Genomic DNA, 20,444 nt, shown 5'->3' with positions numbered 1-20,444 from the left:
CTGCATTAGTTTCTTGTAAAAATATATATATCACAACATCCTTGTGTTTTCTCATGCCTCATTAATTTTGTCTGCTCTGTTCTGCTTTACTCAAGTGCTATTTGATCTGTGTATAATCTTCTCCAGTAAAACAACTCTCTGACACAGTTCATCCTGCTGCTTTGAGGTACACTGTATCCAACCAGCCATGAGTTGCAGTGGGAGCCTACGTCGTGAGAGTATTCAGGCCACAGGCCTTCATCTTCAGCAGCCGGTCCTCCCAGTAGGCTCTGGGGACACGGAAGTAATGGATGGAGCCTCCCAGGATGCGGAGGGGCTTTCCCTCCAGAGTGAACTGAGACGAGTTGGCCCTCAGACCTTCCGCACGGCTCATTCTTCCTACTTCAAGGCGATTCCTAAGGGGGCAAAACACAGTTTGCAACTGAAAAAGACTTTGTTGAGCAAGTGCAACTGGACTGGAGTCCATGAAGACACTGGAGACATATTTCTATGGGAAGCGAGCTTGTGGGTGAGCTAAATATACAGTGTAAAGGTCCAGTGTGTAAAATTCAGGGGGCGTACTGGTAGAAATGGAATGTAATATAAAGAGTATATTTTCTTCAGTGTATAATCACCTGAAAATAAGAACCAGGTTTTTGTTATCTTAGAATGAGCCGTTTATATCTACATAAGGAGCGGATCCTTGTTTATGGAGATCGCCATGCTGCACCGCCATTTTTCTACAGTAGCTCAGGACTAACAAACCAAACACTGGCTCCAGATAGGGCCATTGATGCTTTTGAAATGGACACCGTAGTTAGAAGCCCCTCTACAATGAGCAGTAGGGCTGCAACGATTAGTCGACTACTCGATGACGAATTGACTATAAAAATAATCGGTGACTATTTTAGTAGTCGCATAATCGGTTTGAGTCATTTTTAGAAAAGTACTATAAAAGTACCGCAAAATACCCTTATTGCAGCTTCTTACGTTCAAATAGTGGCAGCTTTACACACTCTCCCATGACGGTGAACTAAAACCCTTAGATGACATAATTTTGTGGTTTGGAAAAAAGACAGACAGACTTTTTCCATCTTTTAACACATTTTTCGCTAAAATGATTACTCGGCTAATCGAAGACATAATCGACAGATTAGTCAACAATGAAAATAATCGTTAGTTGAAGCCCTAATGAGCAGCGAAAAACTCTGATTTGTAACATGAAACTGCTTTATTCAGTGTTTATAACGGTTTTAATCACCTGGTCTGTTTGGTTTAGAGAGGAAAAGACCTCTGCAGATAATTCGGCTCCTGATATAAACATCCTGGAACATGAACACTGAAGGAATTGTAGCCGTGAGAAGTTTCAGCTGGTGGCAATCTGCAATCCTCACCGCTAGATGCCACTAAATCCCCCTAAATCATACACACTGAACCTTTAAACCTCATGCACCTGTTCAGAAATCATGGTGGCAGAAGTTGCGTGCCACTCCTGTGTGTTATCACTGCATATGAATGTAATCATAACACAAGAGGCACAACCTCTTCTTTGTCATCATGCAAGGCTCAGTTATAGCTCCCTGTCCTAAAGGCATTTGATTTTGAAAATGATTTAAATTAATATAAGAGGAAGCTAATTATCTCCCTGATTCAATAGGGGAAAATGCACTTACATGGTGTCATGAGCTCAAAACAGCACAAACTAAAGTCTAACACAGTGACAGGTGACTTTATGTGCAACCCTAGTCATGTCCAATGTCCACAGGTCAGCAGGTGAGTGAGGTCAGAGTTCACATACAGCTTGGCTGGTTTCATAGCTGAGTCCACACTTCTGCACACAGGCAGTGACATAACAAGTCAAACAAACTAATGCACAGGGGAATAGATAGATGTCTCAGCATACCTTGTGAGCTCATAAGCGATTAACAGTCCGACAGCAAAGCACAGCAGAAGACAGTATCTCCTCTTTAATGACAGACGACGCCCCACCATTGATATTTCCATGTGTGGCCATAAAACAGGACTTCAGTAGGAGTTGCTCCCTGCACGCTTCTTCACTTTATGCGCATTTGAGTACATATCTTGTTGTACGACTTTATCATGTAGACAACACCAGTTTTGCAAAACCTGTCTGACATGAGGGTATGTTAGGATAACGCCAAAGTTGATCTACCCCATATCTAGGCGACGCAGCGCCAGGTTATATGTAACGTTTCTTCCGGGATTAAAAGTTGAAAGAAAACGAAACTTGGTCTGAAAAAATTCAACTGTAGTTTTCCATAGTTGCAGGTAGTGTGACCAGTACTTGTTATCAGAGGAAGTTGGCGTTAGAAGTTGTCCCGAAGTGACGTTACACGTAAACACCCGAGTGTGCCGCTGCCCCTGTCTAGGGACCGTCGCACAATTACGCTGCTGAATAAACGCGGAAAATTGAAATTATCTTTACCCTCCCTTGCTTTGTATTCTTTTTTAGTTAAAAAAAAAAAAAGTTTGTGTACGAGAATATAATGTATGTAAGAATATCTGTTTATATTAATGGTTGTGAATGAGTTTGGGATAGACAATTTTCAAGGGGGTCGGATTAAATAAGTGTACAGTTCTTCCTACTTTTTTGTCTGTTGATGTCTTGTTTTTATTTTTTCGTTTTGCTCAAAACAAAGTCATTCATTCACTCAAGAATATATATTTTTTTCTATTACATCCCAAAGTTAAGAGGGAATATCGTTTTTACGTCCACCCATTTAATATCATTATTCTCCAGCTACTTTTTAATGACTGTCTTTTTGGGCAAATAAAAGTAATAGCCTGCCCCACAGCCTCCTTCAGCCTGAGTTCCTACGATCCGTTTTTAATGAGGGGTGAAATTAAATTTCGTCTTGCATGTGGGTTGTTGATGTCGTACCTTTTGATCAGTCAGTTCTTTTCATTATTATTATTATTACAATTATACATTTATTTTCCAGAGGTTCCTATCCTGCTGGGGGTCATGGGACCTTGGAACCTATCCCACCTGACATTGGGTGAGAGGCGGGGTACACCCTGAACAGGGTGACAGACTATCACAGGGCTGACACATAGAAACAGACAACCATTGATGCTCACAGTCACACCTACAGGCAATTTAGAGTCACCAGTCAATCTGCATGTCTTTGGACTGTGGGAGGAAGCTGGAGTACCTGGAGGAAACCCACACTGACACAGGGACATGCAAACTTATAATTGACTATTATATTTTGACTGCCCATTCCAATATCTCTGCCATACAATCTGCTTAATTTTGTGACATATAATGGGAGAACAGAACATTTTCAACAACAGTGTCAAGAATGTGGTACTTAGGCAAAGACCAAGGGTCTGTTCAGCTGTAATCTGTATTTGCAAATTGCATTTTTGTGTCAGCAGTGACACTATCGAATATTTCTCTCTGATAAAACATATATATTATGTAGATCTAAGATGTATTATAATCTGTGAAGTTGTTTGACAACTCTTGTTGACAAAATTATATGCAATAGTTTGTCTTCTGTTGTCAGACAAAAACATATTATTGTTTGCTTTTTTGTGGTTTTGACTTTTTATCTTATCGGTAGTCATAAAAAGTTGATGTGCTCTAAGGAGCAAGAAAAAAAACAATCACATTGGGGCAGAGAGGAAAAACAACATGACACACACAACACACACACACACACACACACTCACTCGTGCTATTACACACTAACTTGTGACCACAGTCACACATAGTGCCTTATTTTAAAGCTGTGCCTGCATTTAGAACCATGTACGGGGTATCAGCGTACATGCTTTGTGTAAACTATATCATGAGGGCAACATTGCTGTATACAAAGTAATGCCTCCCTTCTCTGTCTGAGAGAGGGAGAGAGAGAAAGAGACAGAGCACTATTATATTTTTTGTTCTAGAACAACAATAGTTTCCCTTATCCACAGTGTTTGAGGCCTCCCAGCACCATCCTCCCTTCAAATGCTCCCTGGCAAGCTCAGCTTCAAGGTACAACAATGTTTTTGATGTAGCTGGGATTTTAAATCATCCTGCATTTGGGACTTTCATGTCAAGTCTTGGTGAGTTTTTATTTTTATTTTGCTCATAGAAAAATAACATTTATTTTGTGCCAGTCATAGTCATACTATATGCATATGCATCATTTGTAATCGCTGTTTGTAAGGTTTTATTACAGTAACACATGTACACCTTTGAATTCTATTATCCAGCATGTATGACCTGCTGCAGATGCTGAGCCTTTCACAATATTTTCTTATCTAACAGTTATTTCCCCACCAGGCATCACCCTGAAGTGAGAAGAATGAGCCGTGTGGAGGGTCTGCGAGCCGACTCATCTCAGTTCACTCTGGAGGGAGAGCCTTTCCTCATCCTGGGGGGCTCCATCCATTATTTCCGTGTCCCCAGAGCCTACTGGGAGGACCGACTGCTGAAGATGAAGGCCTGTGGCCTGAATACTCTCACGACGTAGGCTCCCACTGCAACTTGACAATGTCTCACATCACAGGATTGTCACTATTGTGTTACTGGAGAGGGTCAAACACAAATCAGATTAAATCAAATGCCTGTCTGTATGAAATGGCGTATTAGTTCACCTTGAAATGAAATAGAAAGAAAGCAAATATGGATTTTTTTACCAGCTGCTGGACCACACTGTTGTGTATAAGCTACAAAGAATTGTTTTCTGCTTTGCTCTTTCAGGTATGTGCCATGGAATCTGCATGAGCCTGAGAGAGGAACATTCAACTTTCAAGATCAGCTGGACCTCAAGTAAATCTTTAATGTTCAGTTTCTTCTTTGTAGACAGTAAATATTCCCCGAACACATGCAGTGTGGTTATTTTTGAACTGAAGCAGAAGGTCTCTCTGCCTTTCTCAGGGCCTACGTCACTCTAGCAGCAGAGATGGGTCTGTGGGTGATCCTGCGTCCTGGACCTTACATCTGCGCTGAATGGGACCTGGGCGGGTTGCCTAGGTAACACCATCTGGCCATTGCTTTAAAACATTGCCATATATAAGCAGTATGCCAGGAAACTGTTCTTGTGTTTCTTTCAGCTGGTTGTTACAAGATAAAAACATGCAGCTGAGGACCACTTATCCTGGATTTGTAGATGCTGTCAACCTCTACTTTGACAAGCTTGTCTCAGTTATCAAACCTCTCATGGTAAGTCAGACTCAAAGTTGTGTTATGATATTTCCTGAAACACACATTTATTTTCCATGTTTGCTTTCTCAGTTTGAGGAGGGAGGCCCGATCATTGCAGTCCAAGTTGAAAATGAGTATGGATCATATGCCAAAGATGAGGACTACATGCCATTTATAAAGAACGTGAGTTTACTGATGTATTGTAATATTTCTTTTTTACTGAGTTTTACATTAAGATATCATGCAAAACATATTTTTGTCTTCTCCTGAAGTATCTCGAGTCCAGAGGGATCAAGGAGCTCCTGCTGACTTCAGACAACTGGGAGGGTCTGAGATGTGGAGGGATGGAGGGAGGTAATGAAGATAACAAAAAGGAAAACGAGGACTGCCTAAAATATTTATTTTTACTGTATTGTAACTTAGTTTTATTGTGCTTGAATTTATTCTCCCTATATGAATATTTTCTATTCATGATGTAGTTTGACTTTGTCCTTCCTTTGATCTAAATCTCGCTCATTTCAGTTCTTCAAACGATAAACCTGCAGAGACTGTCGTTCGGAGCAATCCAGCACTTAGCTGATATACAGGTAAAAGATCATGGGTAGCTTTGTAGCTTATTACTTCGGGGGAAAAAATCTTTGTTGTTTATATTAGCATAATGTTTAGTATTTTGCAAGAGCACTGGCTAAAAGTTTAAAGAGAAAATGTTGGATGATTTTGTCATTAAAGCCTTGCTATGACTTAAATTACAGTGCAGGCATGTGTTCTGTTTTGTGTAGCCCCAGAAACCTCTAATGGTGATGGAGTACTGGTCCGGCTGGTTTGACGTCTGGGGAGAACATCACCATGTGTTCCATGCTGAGGGTATGGACACAAATTTTTTAACTGTCTTTATTTTCCACTGAACAGTTTTGCTCATTTTCAGCATCACTCTGCATCCCATTTATCCTGTTACACACTTACAAGCTTCACAACGGTCAACGTCTGATTTCAGACATCCAGAATGTCGCTCAGGTATTACTCAAGGACACTTCAACTGACGGAAGAGAGCCTTACTTAACCACTCATTCATTGCTGCATATTGCTCTTTGGCTCACTCTCTGTATTGTGTCATCACTCGATTTGTAGATATGCTTGCCGTTGTGTCAGAGATCCTGGCGAGAGGTGTCTCTATTAATCTGTACATGTTCCATGGGGGAACCAGCTTTGGCTTCATGAATGGAGCGATGGACTTTGGCACCTACAGGCCTCAGGTCACCAGTTACGGTTGGTAGGAATTACCCCAGGGCTCAGAGACCAAAGAACAAAGGATGTGTCAAGATTTTTAATGAATATGATTCCCCTTAACAAATGCATTGCTTCTTATATGTAAATGTTTTCATTGCAGATTACGATGCTCCGCTCACTGAGGCCGGAGATTGCACCCCAAAATATCACCTCTTGAGGACTTTATTCAGCCAGTACCACTGTAATGCCTGTTTAAGCTTCCATATGCAATGATTGGATGAGTTATTATCATAAATGTTATGATAATATGTACATCTAGCACGTAATTTGATGAGTTTTGATTGCTTTTATTGTCCAGAGTAATTGAGTCTGTCATAATTAGCATCAATTAAATGTTCTTGCCAATTTCTGCTCCAGCTGAGCCTCTTCCTGAAGTACCCTCTCCTCAGGAGAGGAGCGCATACCACCCTGTTGCCATCCAGCAGCACCTGTCACTGTGGGACAGCCTGCACTTCACTGACAAGGTGGGGTACTGACAGGAAACATATAACAGTTGATCATATAGTGGAAAATGAAAATGTTTTATCCATACCATCGGATATATAAAGGGACCTGCTGGGGTGAGAGCAAGCTGTAAGCTGTGGTGAGCTTCAGACAGACAGAACATCTCTGTTATCAGCCTATGTGTCTGTGTCGGTGTTTCCACTTGTGTAGAGATGTAGCAAAATGCTGCTCATGCTTAAGACAGATGTCTCACACCTGGCAGCTCGGGTTTGGTCATGCATCATGGTGTCAACACACCTGCTATTTTTTAAAGAAGTATCTGTCATATGCTGATATGTTATTCCAAGTGTGTTGCAGTGTCATGTATGCACACGTATATGATGGTATCTTGCCCTGCCTGTAAAACCACACTAATACAAAATTAATTTCATTGTTTTCAGAGATCTCTGTCAGACTCCTGTATCTAATACCCGTAGGTGTTTGATTATTCATCCAGCCATACAGGTCAGAGAGACCAGTGAACATGGAGAATCTACCTGTCAACAATAACAATGGGCAGTCGTATGGTTACACACTGTACGAAACCACCATCACCAGTGGAGGAACCCTCAACTCCAGGAACAACATCAGAGACAGAGCACTGGTGAGGATATACACACTGACCCACACACAGAAACAGTGCACGCAAAAATAGTTTTAAAAATGTATCTTCTGAGGTTATACATAATCCTACCATTGTGACTTTACATGTTGTTTAGGTTTTCGTCGACAGACAATGTGTTGGCAGTTTGGACTACAAGACCCATGAGCTGGCACTCCCTGATGTAAAGGTACTGACTGCTTTTTATGTCCGTTCTTAGCTGTGCATGCCATGAAACATGCATTTTAAATTTTATAGAATATAACTTTGACTCAGATCTTTGGCTAGGGTTAGTCACCAAAGTGCAAGTGTCCCTGTGTCTAAATCATCCCAGGAATATTTTCTGAGGAGCTTGAAACCTGTCTGCAAATTGACGTGTTCCTGAGCTAGACACTGAACCCCAAGTTGCTCTCAATGGGTAGGCCAGCACCCTCATAGTGTGTGGATGAGTGAATGACAGGCAAATTGAAGTGGAGTGAATTGCCAAAGCGCTGAATGCATCCATTTAGCATTGTCTTTGGAGTAAAGGAATTTTCGACATAATAAAGATGGTTTTGGTCTCTGTTCATGTCTGTTACACACAGTGAAAGGTGCTCATCTTACAAGCAAGTAATTTAGTCCAGTATCAGCTTGCAAAGCAAAAAAAATATATAAAAGAAAAGAAGAGAAACGATAATGACAGTGCATGTTTCCATCCATTGAGGATAGCAGGACAGAACAGTATCCACTTCATGCACAATTATTGCCAGATTTATTCCTCTTAATCAATGTCTTTATCTGCAGGATCATGATTAATCCATCCAATGCATCAACAGATGGGTCATTGTCTCATTGTGGTAACTTTTCTTTTTTTTTTACTAAATAACTTCCAAATGTTTTGTGAATTGAAGGGAGAGAAGACATTGAGTTTGCTTGTGGAGAACTGTGGAAGAGTGAATTACGGGAAAGCTCTGGATGAACAGCGCAAAGGTATTCTGCCTTCAAACATCAATGTCTCGTGCTGTGCCATACATCGGTTCTTTTGCTTTTTTCAGTCATCTAAAATCAGGAATATCGTTCCTGTGAATTGCTATTGAATATGTCAGACCTGGACTGTTCATATTGGAACAGATTTCCAGACCTGAGTCATTAATTTTAACATTGTGCAAGCCAAAGAAAGTATCGTAATAGTTTGGATCATTTTGCTTGGACACTGAAAACTAATATCAAGTTCACTTAAACAAGTTAAATCACTGCTACTATGTAAACCTGACATTGCTATGCTTTGTGGCCTCATGCATCACCCTCTGACTGTAGAAGAAAGCACACAAAAACCACATGCTAGTAAGGCTGCATTATGTATTTTCGCCTCATACTGTGTTACAGGTATTGTGGGAGACATTGTGTTGAATCACACCCCTCTGAGAGGATTTACCATCTTCTGTCTAGATATGAAGCCAGGCTTCATGAAAAGGTTGGTTAACTGAATTTCATTTTTAATTCTGTTAAATGGGCAGTAATAGACATTTGCTGACTGTAACTTAAAGGGCAGATTCATCCTGAGTTTTATATGCTAATAGGTCGCTGGTCATACTTATAAAACAGCATTGCTTATTTACTGTGCAAATTTAACTTTATTTTAGTGTTAAGTGGTGTGGGTATATGACTACCTGCCTTTATCTACAGTTTATGCACACGCACAAATAGAATAGTTCAAATGTTTACTCTGTATGTGGAGTGAAAAGCACCCTGGAAATTGTGAGAAATCCCAAGTCCGATGAAGCAGATCAGTGAACCAAAGCCCAGCACAACTATCCAAAAACAAAAATCCCTTTATTGCAGAATTCAGTTACTACATTTGCCACATCCTTCTTGCCTCATAGCGTCCTGATTGTTTTTAGTTTCACGTGATTACAGTGAGTGTTTCATGGATGTTTGATCTTGTTTCAGGTTAATGAGTTCAGGTCAGTGGAAGTCTGACTTCAAGTTGTCCATTCCTGGATTTTTCCAGGCCAGGCTGAATGTGGATGGCCCTCCCAGAGACACCTTCATCAGACTCCCTGTTAGTTATCTTTTATGATAAACTGCATCTTTAACTGCTGATAAATTTTTATTAGCTCTACTATTACTTATATTTCAAAATGATCTATTATTTATAACACAGTACTTTGTATGCATGCTTAGTGAAATCAAATGCAATATTAATCAGCGCCTTAGTCTTTCTGTTACATCTGTATTTGCGTTCTAATTGAGACATTTTGAAACAGACTGAATATATTTAAAACATTCTGATGCCTCAGTGTTTTACTGCAGTTAAGTGGAATTTAATTACAGTCTGAAAACACACTGTCCACACTGTTGATCATACCAGTGCATCCATCCACAGGGTTGGGGTAAAGGAGCGGTGTTTGTCAATGGGCAGAACCTTGGACGCCACTGGTTTATTGGCCCCCAGCATTTCCTTTATCTCCCAGGACCTTGGCTCAGAAGTGGAGAGAATCTGGTAAACCCATAATAAAATGAAACATTATGGTTTTGTTTGACTTTTAGTGAGGTGAAGTTCACCTCTGCTTGCTATTTCTGCTTGGATGATTTGTGGCAGATTGTGTGTGGGTACAATATGTCATAATTTTTTATGTTCTCTTTCAGATTATTGTTTTCGAGGAACAAAAAGCGGATGACAAAATACTGTTTGCTGAGAATCCTAATCATGGAAAGACAATTGATGTTTACAAAATGCCATTTTGCACTCTGCTGTGAAAATACAGTAACACAACATGCACTTTTACACACACACATAAGGGGACAGTTTATTGATACCTGCAGCTATTGTCAATTATGTGAACCATTAATTTACTAACCATAACTGCTACTGTACAACTGTATGTTTTTTTGCCTGAAAGGTTAAATAAATGTCACATGTTGCCATTGATTCTGTTGTCTTAAATCCAATAATACAACATTGCCTGACTTGTCATGTTTCCTCATTTCAGTATGAACTTCGCTCTGATTAGAAATAGCTATGTTTGACCCGTTGACAGCGTGACACGCCCTCACGCGCTTCTCATTGGACCACAGGCTTGTCCCTCACATTAGTGACGCTCTCTTATTCACAAAAGACACCTATCACACACAACCATATCAACTACAGTAGAAACAAAGCCTAGTAACCGGAACAGATGACACATGTCTCTTCAAAATAAAATGCACAGAGTAAAAATGTAGATTAAATGTGAGGAAATAACATCAAAATATTCATTTTAATGTCTATATTAACTTAACTTGTACATATAGTTGCGAATATATACAGTGAAAGCAAACTATTATCCAGAAGGCGTTCATGTAATATGCGCACGTTGTATCTATGCTTTTATTTTGAAATCAATAACCGGAAGTTCCCGTGTATTTCCACAGTTCTGGCTATCTTGACTTGTAAATATATCCGTTGGTGCTCCTATGTCGGCACAGCAATATCAGGAAGCGCACTCGGTTATTTCAACTTACGGAAGAGCCGAATACATGCCCTGAACAGCCTTTTATTAGTAACTTAATATTATTTAATTTCTCAGTGAATGTCGTGGTAAAATTACTACTTTCGAAATGAGAGTATAGTGGCTGTAGGGGCAGCTCCACATTACCTAGCCTAGCCGAGCTGAGCTGAGCCAGTTACGAGTAGGTTTGGATATTAAGTTTAGGTAAGTTGAGTTTTTATTAACAACGGTTTTCTTCCGTGTCCCGACATGGAGACATTTGGAGCCGTTGGCACAGCTCTCGGATGCTCTGCGGGCATTGCGCTAGCGGGGCTGGTCCTTGCAGCCTACAAACTTGGCTTACTCTACCGGTTGTTTCATAAGGTAGGTTGTCACAATACAACATGGTTATTATAAACTCCATGCCTTTCTTTTCCTTTCTCCACGTGTTTTTTCCTTATCTTAAAGCATCACTGCACAGATAGCAATACACGAGCATTATCTGCCTGCAGAAAATCACCTGTATTCTTGCAGGCTGTCACAGGTGAAAGGTAAGATGGCCCCTCTCCATGTAAACTTTGACCAGCCTTGTGGTTTTCTAGCACAAAGGCTATCACAACACCCAGGCTGTTAGTGGGATGGCTTAAGCCTGGAGGCACTTCACCTCTGCAAGCCAGAACAATGTGTGGTTGTGAAATATGAAAGATGATGGAGTAAAGAGATAGTGTGACAGATGACCTTTGGAGGGGTCATCATCTCCCACTGACAGTTGTTTATCTCTGGGCAGAGCCTTTTTCCTACTTCAACAAACATACTTTCCTATTTTAAATGAGTGAAATAACAGGAGTAACACAAATATTCTCTTTTTATTTTATTTTGTTCTCTGACTCACTCCAGACTGAGACAAAGAGCCCACGACATGGTGGCGAGAGTGTGGCAGAAGTGCTCCGCGCCCACGGGGTCAAGTACGTTTTCACCCTTGTCGGTGGACACATCTCGCCCATCCTGGTGGCTTGCGAGAAGGTGGGCATCCGCATAGTGGACACCAGACACGAGGCCACTGCTGTGTTCGCTGCAGATGCTGTGGCAAGACTCTCAGGTGCAGATTTGTGTTACGAGAATGACCCTCAGTCTCATATGAGCTCATTTCATGTCACTGGCAGTTACGCAGAATAAAGGAATTAGGTGTGCTGCTGCCTTGTTAAGGTGTGTCCTGGTTTTGCTGCGTTCCCGCTGTGGTCGTTCTTGAGTGTCAAAAACAGGTGTAACTGACAGCAGCAATAGTGGCTGGATTGCATTTAGGTGTGCCAGGGTTTTGGCCCTGGTACAGCAAATAATCTAGTGCAGCAGTAAGTTTAGACAGGGCTGTCTCAGTTGCTTGTATGCTAAGCTCTGGCTGTAGTTGATAGCTGTTTTGATTGTTTCCCCACCAGGCACTGTTGGTGTGGCAGTAGTGACTGCTGGCCCAGGCCTCACTAACACAGTGACAGCAGTGAAGAATGCTCAGATGGCTGAATCTCCATTGCTGCTTATGGGGGGAGCTGCTGGTACACTACTTCAGGTGAACTCAAATACTGGTGCATATATGATGTTAACGTGCAGGTAGAATAAAATAAGAAAACCAGATAGTCTTGCAGTGGGTTCTGCTGCTGCCAGAAGCAGTGTATGTGGTATACTTCATCTTACCTTTAATCAGCCTCAGTATCTAACCTCTTCATCAACTGTGTTTGTGGGACAGGGCAGAGGAGCGCTGCAAGATATCGACCAGATGTCTCTCTTCAAGCCACTGTGTAAGTTCTGTGCCTCAATCAGGACTGTCAGGGAGATCGTGCCTACCGTCAGGAAAGCCCTGGCCATCGCCCAGTCAGGAACTCCTGGTCCCGTTTTCATAGAGTTTCCCATCGACACGCTCTATCCCTTCCATCTTGTGTCCAAAGAGTTTGGAGTCAAGAACCCTCCCAAAGGCCTGATGGGAAAAATTGTCACATGGTATGTCATCAGCATGTCTTGTAAACACTCCACATTACTATTTAGTGTATATAAAATACAAAAAAAAGACTGGTTGCCAACAAAGAAATACAAAATTGTACTTACATGGAAATAGAGTTTGAAGAGTGCTGTATAGACGACTGAAATCAGCAATTTTATAAGTGAATTGATATGAAAATTGTTATATTGTTTGACATATGTGGGGTGTCTGAGGAGCCCCAGGTCTTGAAAATGTACCTTGTAAATTTAACATCTTTGGCTCGATTCTGAACTCAGTGTTTTTTACAAGGTGGACCTTTTGTGCTTTTCATTCCTCCCAAGATTCATGTCACTCTCAACTGTCACATACATGATGATTTCATGTGATGGTCTGTTTTCTCGTAAGGTACCTCAATAATCACCTCATGCACCTATTTGCTGGAGCCTGGGAGACGAGAGATGCGTCTCCACTTCCCGTTGACATCCCTCAAGCCACAGCCGATCAGGTAACACTGCTCTTAGGATTAAATATTCAATGTTACTTAAACATTCTTCCATTTCACTGTGTACAGTGTTGAGATGACTACACCAGGGTTTTATTTGTTGTTGCTTTTTCATTGTAAATCAGGTACAAAAGTGCATAGAGCTGGTGAGTCGAGCCAAGAAACCCGTTATTCTGCTCGGTAGTCAAGCAACACTTCCTCCGACACCAGCTGATGACATCAGGTACAGGGCATTGTGTTATGCCGCCCTCTGTCTGTACTTTTCTATCCTGCGTCTTACTGATTTTCAGGCGCTGTTTACTATTTGTTTACTGTTAATAATAAAAATTGTAGTGTTTTAAAATGTGTTAAAACTGGCTTACATTAGTTTTCTTGTCAGTGTTTGTGATTTTACTTAGCAATGCTCATCGGATTAAAAATGTTCTTCTGTTTTATAGGAAGGCACTGGAGGACCTGGGCATCCCCTGCTTCCTTGGGGGCATGTCCCGTGGCATGCTGGGTAAAGACAGTCCCATCCACATTAGACAGAACAGACGAGATGCTCTGAAGGAGGCCGACTTGGTGCTCTTAGCAGGTCAGACACACAGTCTTACAGTTTTAATCCTTAATATTAACATAGCAGTAACACAACCGTTAATAATGTATTAATTCATTTATTTATGGTTTCATAAAATGACAGCTGTTCCTTGTTAAAATTCATTTAAACTGACTCTTGAAGGTGCTTTATGTTTGTTAAAATACTGAGTTTGAACTGTATTCGTAGCCAGTATAGCTACAGGCTATCCAGAATTCCTAGAAGGAATGTGGACAATGTTGAATATTGTGTTCTGTGTTTGCAGGCACTGTGTGTGACTTTCGGCTGAGCTACGGCAGAGTTCTTAACAGACGCAGTAAGATCATCGCTGTCAACAGAGATAAGACGCAACTGCTAAAAAACTCAGATATGTTTTGGAAACCAACTATAGCAATTCAGGGTATGTTCATAAGCTCCCATCGTGATGCATGGTCATAATTAAACTAATATGTCATTTTAGATTTTTTCTGATTAGTGGTAAATGTGCCATTTTATAAAAAATGAATTGGTCACTGGCCCCAATAGAGTGCTGCAGGAATGAGTCCTAAAACCCAGAGAGGAGTTTGGGTTTTTGCACTTCTACTTCTCTCATCTCAAAGTTAATGTGGGTTTTTGGTTAGATGTCTGAAATATAGTCTGTAGTTAACACACGCTTTAGAGATTTTCATGTTTTGCTCTACAATATAAAATAAGTCAGTAAATACCCCGCACATGAATTTCAAAGCTTTTATGTGTCTTAAAAAAGGCGGTTGCCTGCAACTGGCTGAATTAGACTACAGAGGTTGTTGGGGACATTAAACGTCATCATGCCAAAAAACATCTTTATAGCAGAACAGAAGGAATTTATTCACTGTGGGTCACGGGGGTGCTGGAGCCTATCCTTGCTGACAATGGGTGAGAGGCGGGCTACACCCTGGACAGGTCACCAGACTATCACAGGGCTGACACACAGAGACAGACAGCCATTCATGCTCACATTCACACCTACGGGCAATTTAGAGTCACCAGTTAAACAAGCCTGCATGTCTTTGGACTGTGGGAGGAAGCTGCAGTACTCGGAGAAAACCCACAGTGACACGGGGAGAACATGCAAACTCCACACTGCTACCGGGCATTTATTGTCATTGTTCTGCATACAACGAAAATAGGAGCGCTGCTTCACTTTGGTGCAAAAGCAATCAAAATACACACGGACGCTCGATTATAGATAAGACAAAGATGTTTAAGTCATGTGACTGCGGTGTAGATCGGTCATAGCCTGCTGTTAACTTCTGCTGATTGCATTTATGCTTCAAAAATCATAAAAATGGTGTTCATTCATAAAGGTTATCTTGCTAAGCAAACTGTGTAGGTATCATAAATAGTTGTTTGCCAGAGATCTTATTTCCTGCAATAATCCAAAATCCAATGGAAAAATCCAGTTGGCTCTTTGTTGAGGGAACCAAGACGATGCTAAATTCCGGGAAAAAAAGATCATCCTCGCACCACTCTATTCCTACAGAGAACAACCTTTACCATTTGTGATTACAGAATGACCAAAATACATTGTGTGTGATATATATTATTCAGGTGATGTGACTTTAAACATAACAGTTACTACTGATTCATACTGTAGGGTTGGACCATATGGCAGATACCTCAGTTAAACAGTTTAAAGTCTAAAAATGTAAACATTGCTCTATTTTAGGTGATGCTGGCTCACTCTTAGTGCAGCTTTCCAAAGGCCTTAAAGGCCATCGCTGTGCAGAGGAATGGACTCAGAGCCTCAAAGCAGGAGATATAACCAAAGAAAATGCGAACAGGTGAGGAGACCTGATGATCCCTGGTCCCTGGTCTTTCTAGGTGTGTCAGCATGTACTGTAAAACCATCTGTTAAACCTCTTTGATTAAAAAACGACAAGAAAGCAAACACAATTTTATCAATTGATGTAATGTTATGCAACCACAACCCTGTAACTATAAAACCATGTCTCCATCACCTAAACGAGAGTATTTTCTATTCCAGGCGTAAAGCTGATGAGAAGACTGAACACCACTTAAATCCCTTGAAAGTCCTCCACTGTGTGGATGAGCTAATGGCAGAGGACAGCATCATTGTTGCTGATGGGGGTGATTTTGTTGGAAGTGCTGCTTACATAATGAGGCCAAGAGGACCTCTACGTTGGCTCGATCCAGGTTAGATCTCGCAGACCAAAGCACAATTAGTTCGTGAAAAAGTGGATGTTTGTGTATGTGAATGTGAGAGGAGAGGGCTTGTAATTTCAGTAATATTATTTCAAGTCAATTGATTTTTGATTTCAGTTGTTTGTTGATTTGTGGCTTTTTTGACAGCATGTGAGGCAGTTAAAGAAATGCACAAAACAGAATTCTGTCACTGTCAGGTTAATTTATGAACAGTAAAATTACAAGAGTGAGCTACAGATGTCAAGTCATGTTTCATCCCTATTATAGCAATGCATTCAGAGGTTTCTTTGCAGTCATAGTGACATACCTTTACTCTTCCTTGTTTCTACAGGAGCCTTTGGGACCCTGGGAGTTGGAGGAGGATTTGCCCTGGGGGCAAAACTGTGTCGGCCTGAATCTGAGGTATAGTATTGATTCAGGCTTTTCTGAGAGTGATCATCTGATGATCGGTGTTCAGCTTGTATGAATGAAATGCTACTTTATGTGCTTTTCAGGTGTGGATAGTGTATGGTGACGGCTCCCTAGGATACAGTGTTGCAGAGATTGACACATTCACCAGACACAAGGTAAAATTCTTGGATATTCTTTGATATTAAAAAGGTAAATTTATGAGAAAACTCACAAATGTAGTGCCAGAAAGTCAGGTGATGCAGTATAAAGAGTGACACAGTCCATCTAGGGAGTAAGATGGTGGATGAATGGGTTAAACACAGGATTTTTAGGGGGCACCCAGTAGCTCAGTGGGTAGAGCAGGCATCCCATGTACAAAAAGGCAATGTCGTTGCTGCAGCTGACGTGGATTAAGCACAGGATTGTCACACAGGAGACTCGGGTACAAGGCCTGGTGAGTCCATCTTGGCCTGTTATTGTTAGATTTAGTTGACTTATTATTTTCAATTTTTAGGATGTATAAAGCTGCTGAATCATACATAAACTTTAAAGAATAAATGAATAGAAACACTATCAAGCATATTATAGGCCACTTGCGCCTGTGCCTGTGATGCAAGGGGGCCCACATCCTTAGGGTAAATATTTAATGTACTAATTATTAATACTCAATTACAAAAATCTTATTTGTGAGATCCATAAAAAAATCTACACCTGGATTTTTATGTTGTAGCTCTGCTTGGCTTATATGTTGTAACTTGTGTGCCATCTCCACATTAGTTATAACTTGACACAAGAGCAGTAATATATTTATATGTAGTTATTTTATGTAACATTTGAAAAAAAAAAAACCCACACTGGTTTATATCAGACAAAAAGATCAAGCCTTTGTTTTGTTGAGGAGCTGTGACTTTCGCCCTTCATGCTTTAAACATGCAGTTCTTATTTTAACCAGTAGATGGCAGCCTTGTAGTAGTTTTTTGTTTTTTTTGTCTGTACTGACGTGTTCCTGTTAAGCACACGTTCAGTTATGGGAGAGGGAGAAAAACATGTTCTCTGGTAAAATAGGCCAACAACTGTGATTCATTTTTAGTGCTTTAAAATCAAATTATTGTATCATTCTCAAATATAAAATGTCTTGCTTGTAGACACAGGAGTAAAAATCAGTGTGTGCTAGACTTTGCATCTAATCATAAGGCACATATTGAATACATATTGCAGATATGAAGGATTGTCTGCAGATATGAATTAGAGACTGTTACAGTTTTTCTTTTTGGATTCATCTGCTTATTCACGTTTTGCTCTTTTCCCCCAGACACCAGTTATAGCTGTGGTGGGAAATGACGCATGTTGGAGTCAGATATCCAGAGAGCAGGTTCCTATACTCGGCAGTAACGTGGCATGTGGCCTTGCATTTACAGGTAAGTTTTCTGTGTTGGATGTAGGAATATGTGCTCCGTTTATACATAAATGTTTGTGTATGATGACTGAGCAGCTACTTACTGACAAGTTATAATTTCTTCTCCTTTTTGCAGATTATCATATAGTTGCAGACGGTTACGGCGGTAAGGGCTACCTTGTAGGGCGCGAGGACGAGGACAGGCTAAGCGACATCATCAAACAGGCTCAGAAGGAGACCCGGGAGGGCAAGGCTACACTTCTCAACGTTCTCATAGGGAAGACCAACTTTAGAGAGGGCTCTATCTCCGTATAGAGCAGCTGTGAATCCTAAAGCAGTGCATTCTTCTTCCTGTAACTTTGGCTCTTCGTAGACTTTATTGTCAGGCTCTATGAGAGGTTTCAGAGAGTAAGAAGAAGCTGCTGGATCCAGACCTATGCTAATCCTTTGTGCCCTTAAAGCCATAAATTACTTTACAGTACGTTCATCTCGTGTGAGACTTCATGTCAGCTACAACACACATCTGCAAACACCAGTCATGACTGATTTCACTATCAAACGGTGACTGTTTATACACCTGTAATCTTTGTTATTTACTATGTTATTTACTACTACAGCTCCAGATCTGCCAGCCTAGCAACTAAAGCTTTTGTTATGCGTCATGCAACTTTCAGGTTCATGTGCTATTTAAGATAACTGCTGCATTTAAAGAAGGGAAAGACTGAAAAGTAAGAAGCTCTTGCTTTATGAAGGGATTTTACCTCTTTCAGAGCTCTGGGTTATATTTTTGACCTTTAAACAGCCTATTATTATAACCTTCTTGCAAATAAACCAGTGACTAAAAAATCATTTGTAAGAGAGAGTGTTGATTTAAGTCATCAAACGTGACCAGTATGCCTTTCCTCCTGTTATCAAATGAACACGGAGACACAAATCTTTACAGCTTTCATTTTCTTTAACAGTTCATGATTTGGGATAAAAATGTGTAAAATGAAAAAAATATTTTTTTGAATGTTGAAGACTGACAAATGTTATGCCTTTAAATGTTTGATTGTGTCTTGGAATACATCGATACGTGTAGATTGACAATGTGTCTGCTGATTCAGTTATGTATTTGAATGATATCTAATACTGACTTGTATGCATTGATGTGGGCTATGATTTCATATATGCCTATACACAATATGTATTGCACTATAATTATAACTTATATACTCACCAGGTGAACATGTGTGGATCATCTCACTCCAACATATATATATTGTTGTTTTATTTGGTACTTTGAGGGAGGTATGTCAAATTTTTGATCATGACGATGTTAATTTGGGTTTATTGACAAATAAAAGAAAGATCATGAGTGGGCCTTTGAATGTTCTCAGCACAGACTGTTCTAGTCACCGACTTTACAGATTACTGTCTAGCTATTTTTTGTGACTGCAACCATATAATCTAACCTTCTATGTCCCTCATACAGTATTTATACGTCACTATATACCAGCTTGTTTTCACACAGTCGCCCCAATGCCTGCAGAAGTGGAATTTAAGCTGTAGACTGTATGTGAAGGAAACTCATTGTGCATTTTGGGAATTTGACAGCTGCTTTTGTTGAATTTGGCTGTGGAGTCTGAAATACTTTTGTCACAGAGTCATCTGTGTTTAATTTTAGGAAAATCAGACCTTCACATCGCTCTGATTCTGTGCAGAATAAGCATTACAGCTTTATTAATGTTGCAACTTTATCTGCAAATCTGGCAAGAGCTGTAACATCGAGGTCTGTGTATATTTTATTAAGTTTGGTCCTTCTATTAATGTCAGCAGCTCCACTTGTATGTAGTAATGAAGTAGGACTGCTTTAAGGCCTGTACTTTGGGAAACACTACCACGCATATAGAGTATACTAAGGCCACCTGGGTGCACATTTTCACGGTAAATATTTACGTACTAATTATAAGGAATCAATTATAAAAATCTAATTTGTAGGGTACATAAAAGATCTACACCTGGATTTTTATGGTGTAGCTCTGCTTGGTGTACAGTGCTGCACCATGTGTGATATGTTGCATAACTTTGTGCCATCTCCACATCAGTTATAACTTGACACAAGAGCAGTAATATATTTATATGTAGTTATTTTATGTAACATTTGGTTTATGTCAGACAAATCACGAAAAGTTTTAGCTTTTGTTTTGTTAAGGGGCTGTGACTTTTGCCCTTCATGCTTTAAACATGCAGTTCTTATTTTAACCAGTAGATGGCAGCCTTGTAGCAGTTTTCTGTCTTTACTGACGTGTTCCTGTTAAGCACACGTTCAGTTATGGGAGAAGGAGAAAAACATGCTCTCTGGTAAAATAGGCCATCTGGGAAAATGCCTGCTGCAGGGTGTATCAATAAGTGACAGCTTTACTATAACTGCGATTCATTTTTGGTGATTTAAAATCAAATTATTGTATCATTCTCAAATATGAAATC

General features: G+C 40.3%; 3 protein-coding genes across 5 annotated transcripts in view; 2 read left to right on the top strand and 1 right to left on the bottom strand.

Annotated features, from left to right (window-relative positions):
- Positions 1-2,354, bottom strand: part of LOC117260100 (beta-galactosidase-1-like protein 2) — a 28,796-nt gene extending 26,442 nt beyond the window's left edge. The window contains exons 1-2 of the mRNA XM_033631982.2: positions 1,883-2,354; positions 210-395 (exon numbers count right to left, since the gene is read on the bottom strand). Coding sequence (XP_033487873.2) covers positions 210-395; positions 1,883-1,983 — 287 coding nt within the window. The 5' untranslated portion in view covers positions 1,984-2,354. The remainder of the gene's footprint in view (positions 1-209; positions 396-1,882) is intronic.
- Positions 378-10,420, top strand: LOC117260101 (beta-galactosidase-1-like protein 2). 3 transcript variants are annotated; one of them, XM_033631983.2, is made up of 20 exons: positions 378-508; positions 3,925-4,056; positions 4,277-4,462; positions 4,697-4,765; positions 4,874-4,969; positions 5,050-5,158; positions 5,231-5,323; positions 5,413-5,494; positions 5,663-5,727; positions 5,920-6,004; positions 6,269-6,406; positions 6,528-6,608; positions 6,785-6,891; positions 7,368-7,514; positions 7,630-7,701; positions 8,402-8,480; positions 8,877-8,964; positions 9,441-9,552; positions 9,877-9,993; positions 10,140-10,420. In XM_033631983.2, exons 3-20 carry the CDS (start codon positions 4,299-4,301, stop codon positions 10,248-10,250), a joined length of 1,815 nt encoding a protein of 604 aa, XP_033487874.2. In that variant the 5' UTR covers positions 378-508; positions 3,925-4,056; positions 4,277-4,298; the 3' UTR covers positions 10,251-10,420. The 3 variants fall into 3 exon arrangements, with proteins under 3 accessions (XP_033487874.2, XP_033487875.2, XP_078023369.1); XM_033631984.2 differs by having other exon boundaries at positions 4,262-4,462; XM_078167243.1 differs by lacking the exon at positions 378-508 and having other exon boundaries at positions 3,909-4,056.
- A 496-nt stretch (positions 10,421-10,916) lies between these two features.
- On the top strand, positions 10,917-19,332 carry ilvbl (ilvB (bacterial acetolactate synthase)-like). The gene is made up of 14 exons (XM_033630400.2): positions 10,917-11,344; positions 11,858-12,059; positions 12,394-12,521; positions 12,699-12,949; positions 13,335-13,434; positions 13,557-13,654; positions 13,869-14,005; positions 14,271-14,405; positions 15,693-15,807; positions 16,011-16,180; positions 16,521-16,591; positions 16,684-16,755; positions 17,892-17,997; positions 18,112-19,332. Exons 1-14 carry the CDS (start codon positions 11,231-11,233, stop codon positions 18,288-18,290), a joined length of 1,878 nt encoding a protein of 625 aa, XP_033486291.1. The 5' UTR covers positions 10,917-11,230; the 3' UTR covers positions 18,291-19,332.
- Positions 19,333-20,444: the final 1,112 nt, after the last annotated feature.

The sequence above is a fragment of the Epinephelus lanceolatus genome, chromosome 4 (genome assembly GCF_041903045.1).
Source record: "Epinephelus lanceolatus isolate andai-2023 chromosome 4, ASM4190304v1, whole genome shotgun sequence".
Taxonomy (NCBI): domain Eukaryota; kingdom Metazoa; phylum Chordata; class Actinopteri; order Perciformes; family Serranidae; genus Epinephelus; species Epinephelus lanceolatus.
Note: the sequence above shows the minus strand (reverse complement) of the source record. Positions and strands in the feature narration are given on the sequence as shown.

What these genes read in the sequence shown, in the direction of transcription:
- LOC117260101 (XM_033631983.2), top strand. Translation starts at nt 4,299, where the DNA reads ATGAGCCGTGTGGAGGGTCTGCGAGCCGACTCATCTCAGTTCACTCTG. An exon ending in AGCACTTAGCTGATATACAG is followed by an intron (nt 5,728 to 5,919) that starts GTAAAAGATCAT and finishes TGTTTTGTGTAG; the next exon opens with CCCCAGAAACCTCTAATGGT. An exon ending in TGGCACTCCCTGATGTAAAG is followed by an intron (nt 7,702 to 8,401) that starts GTACTGACTGCT and finishes TGTGAATTGAAG; the next exon opens with GGAGAGAAGACATTGAGTTT.
- ilvbl (XM_033630400.2), top strand. Translation starts at nt 11,231, where the DNA reads ATGGAGACATTTGGAGCCGTTGGCACAGCTCTCGGATGCTCTGCGGGC. An exon ending in ATGGGAAAAATTGTCACATG is followed by an intron (nt 12,950 to 13,334) that starts GTATGTCATCAG and finishes TTTTCTCGTAAG; the next exon opens with GTACCTCAATAATCACCTCA. An exon ending in CTCAAGCCACAGCCGATCAG is followed by an intron (nt 13,435 to 13,556) that starts GTAACACTGCTC and finishes ATTGTAAATCAG; the next exon opens with GTACAAAAGTGCATAGAGCT.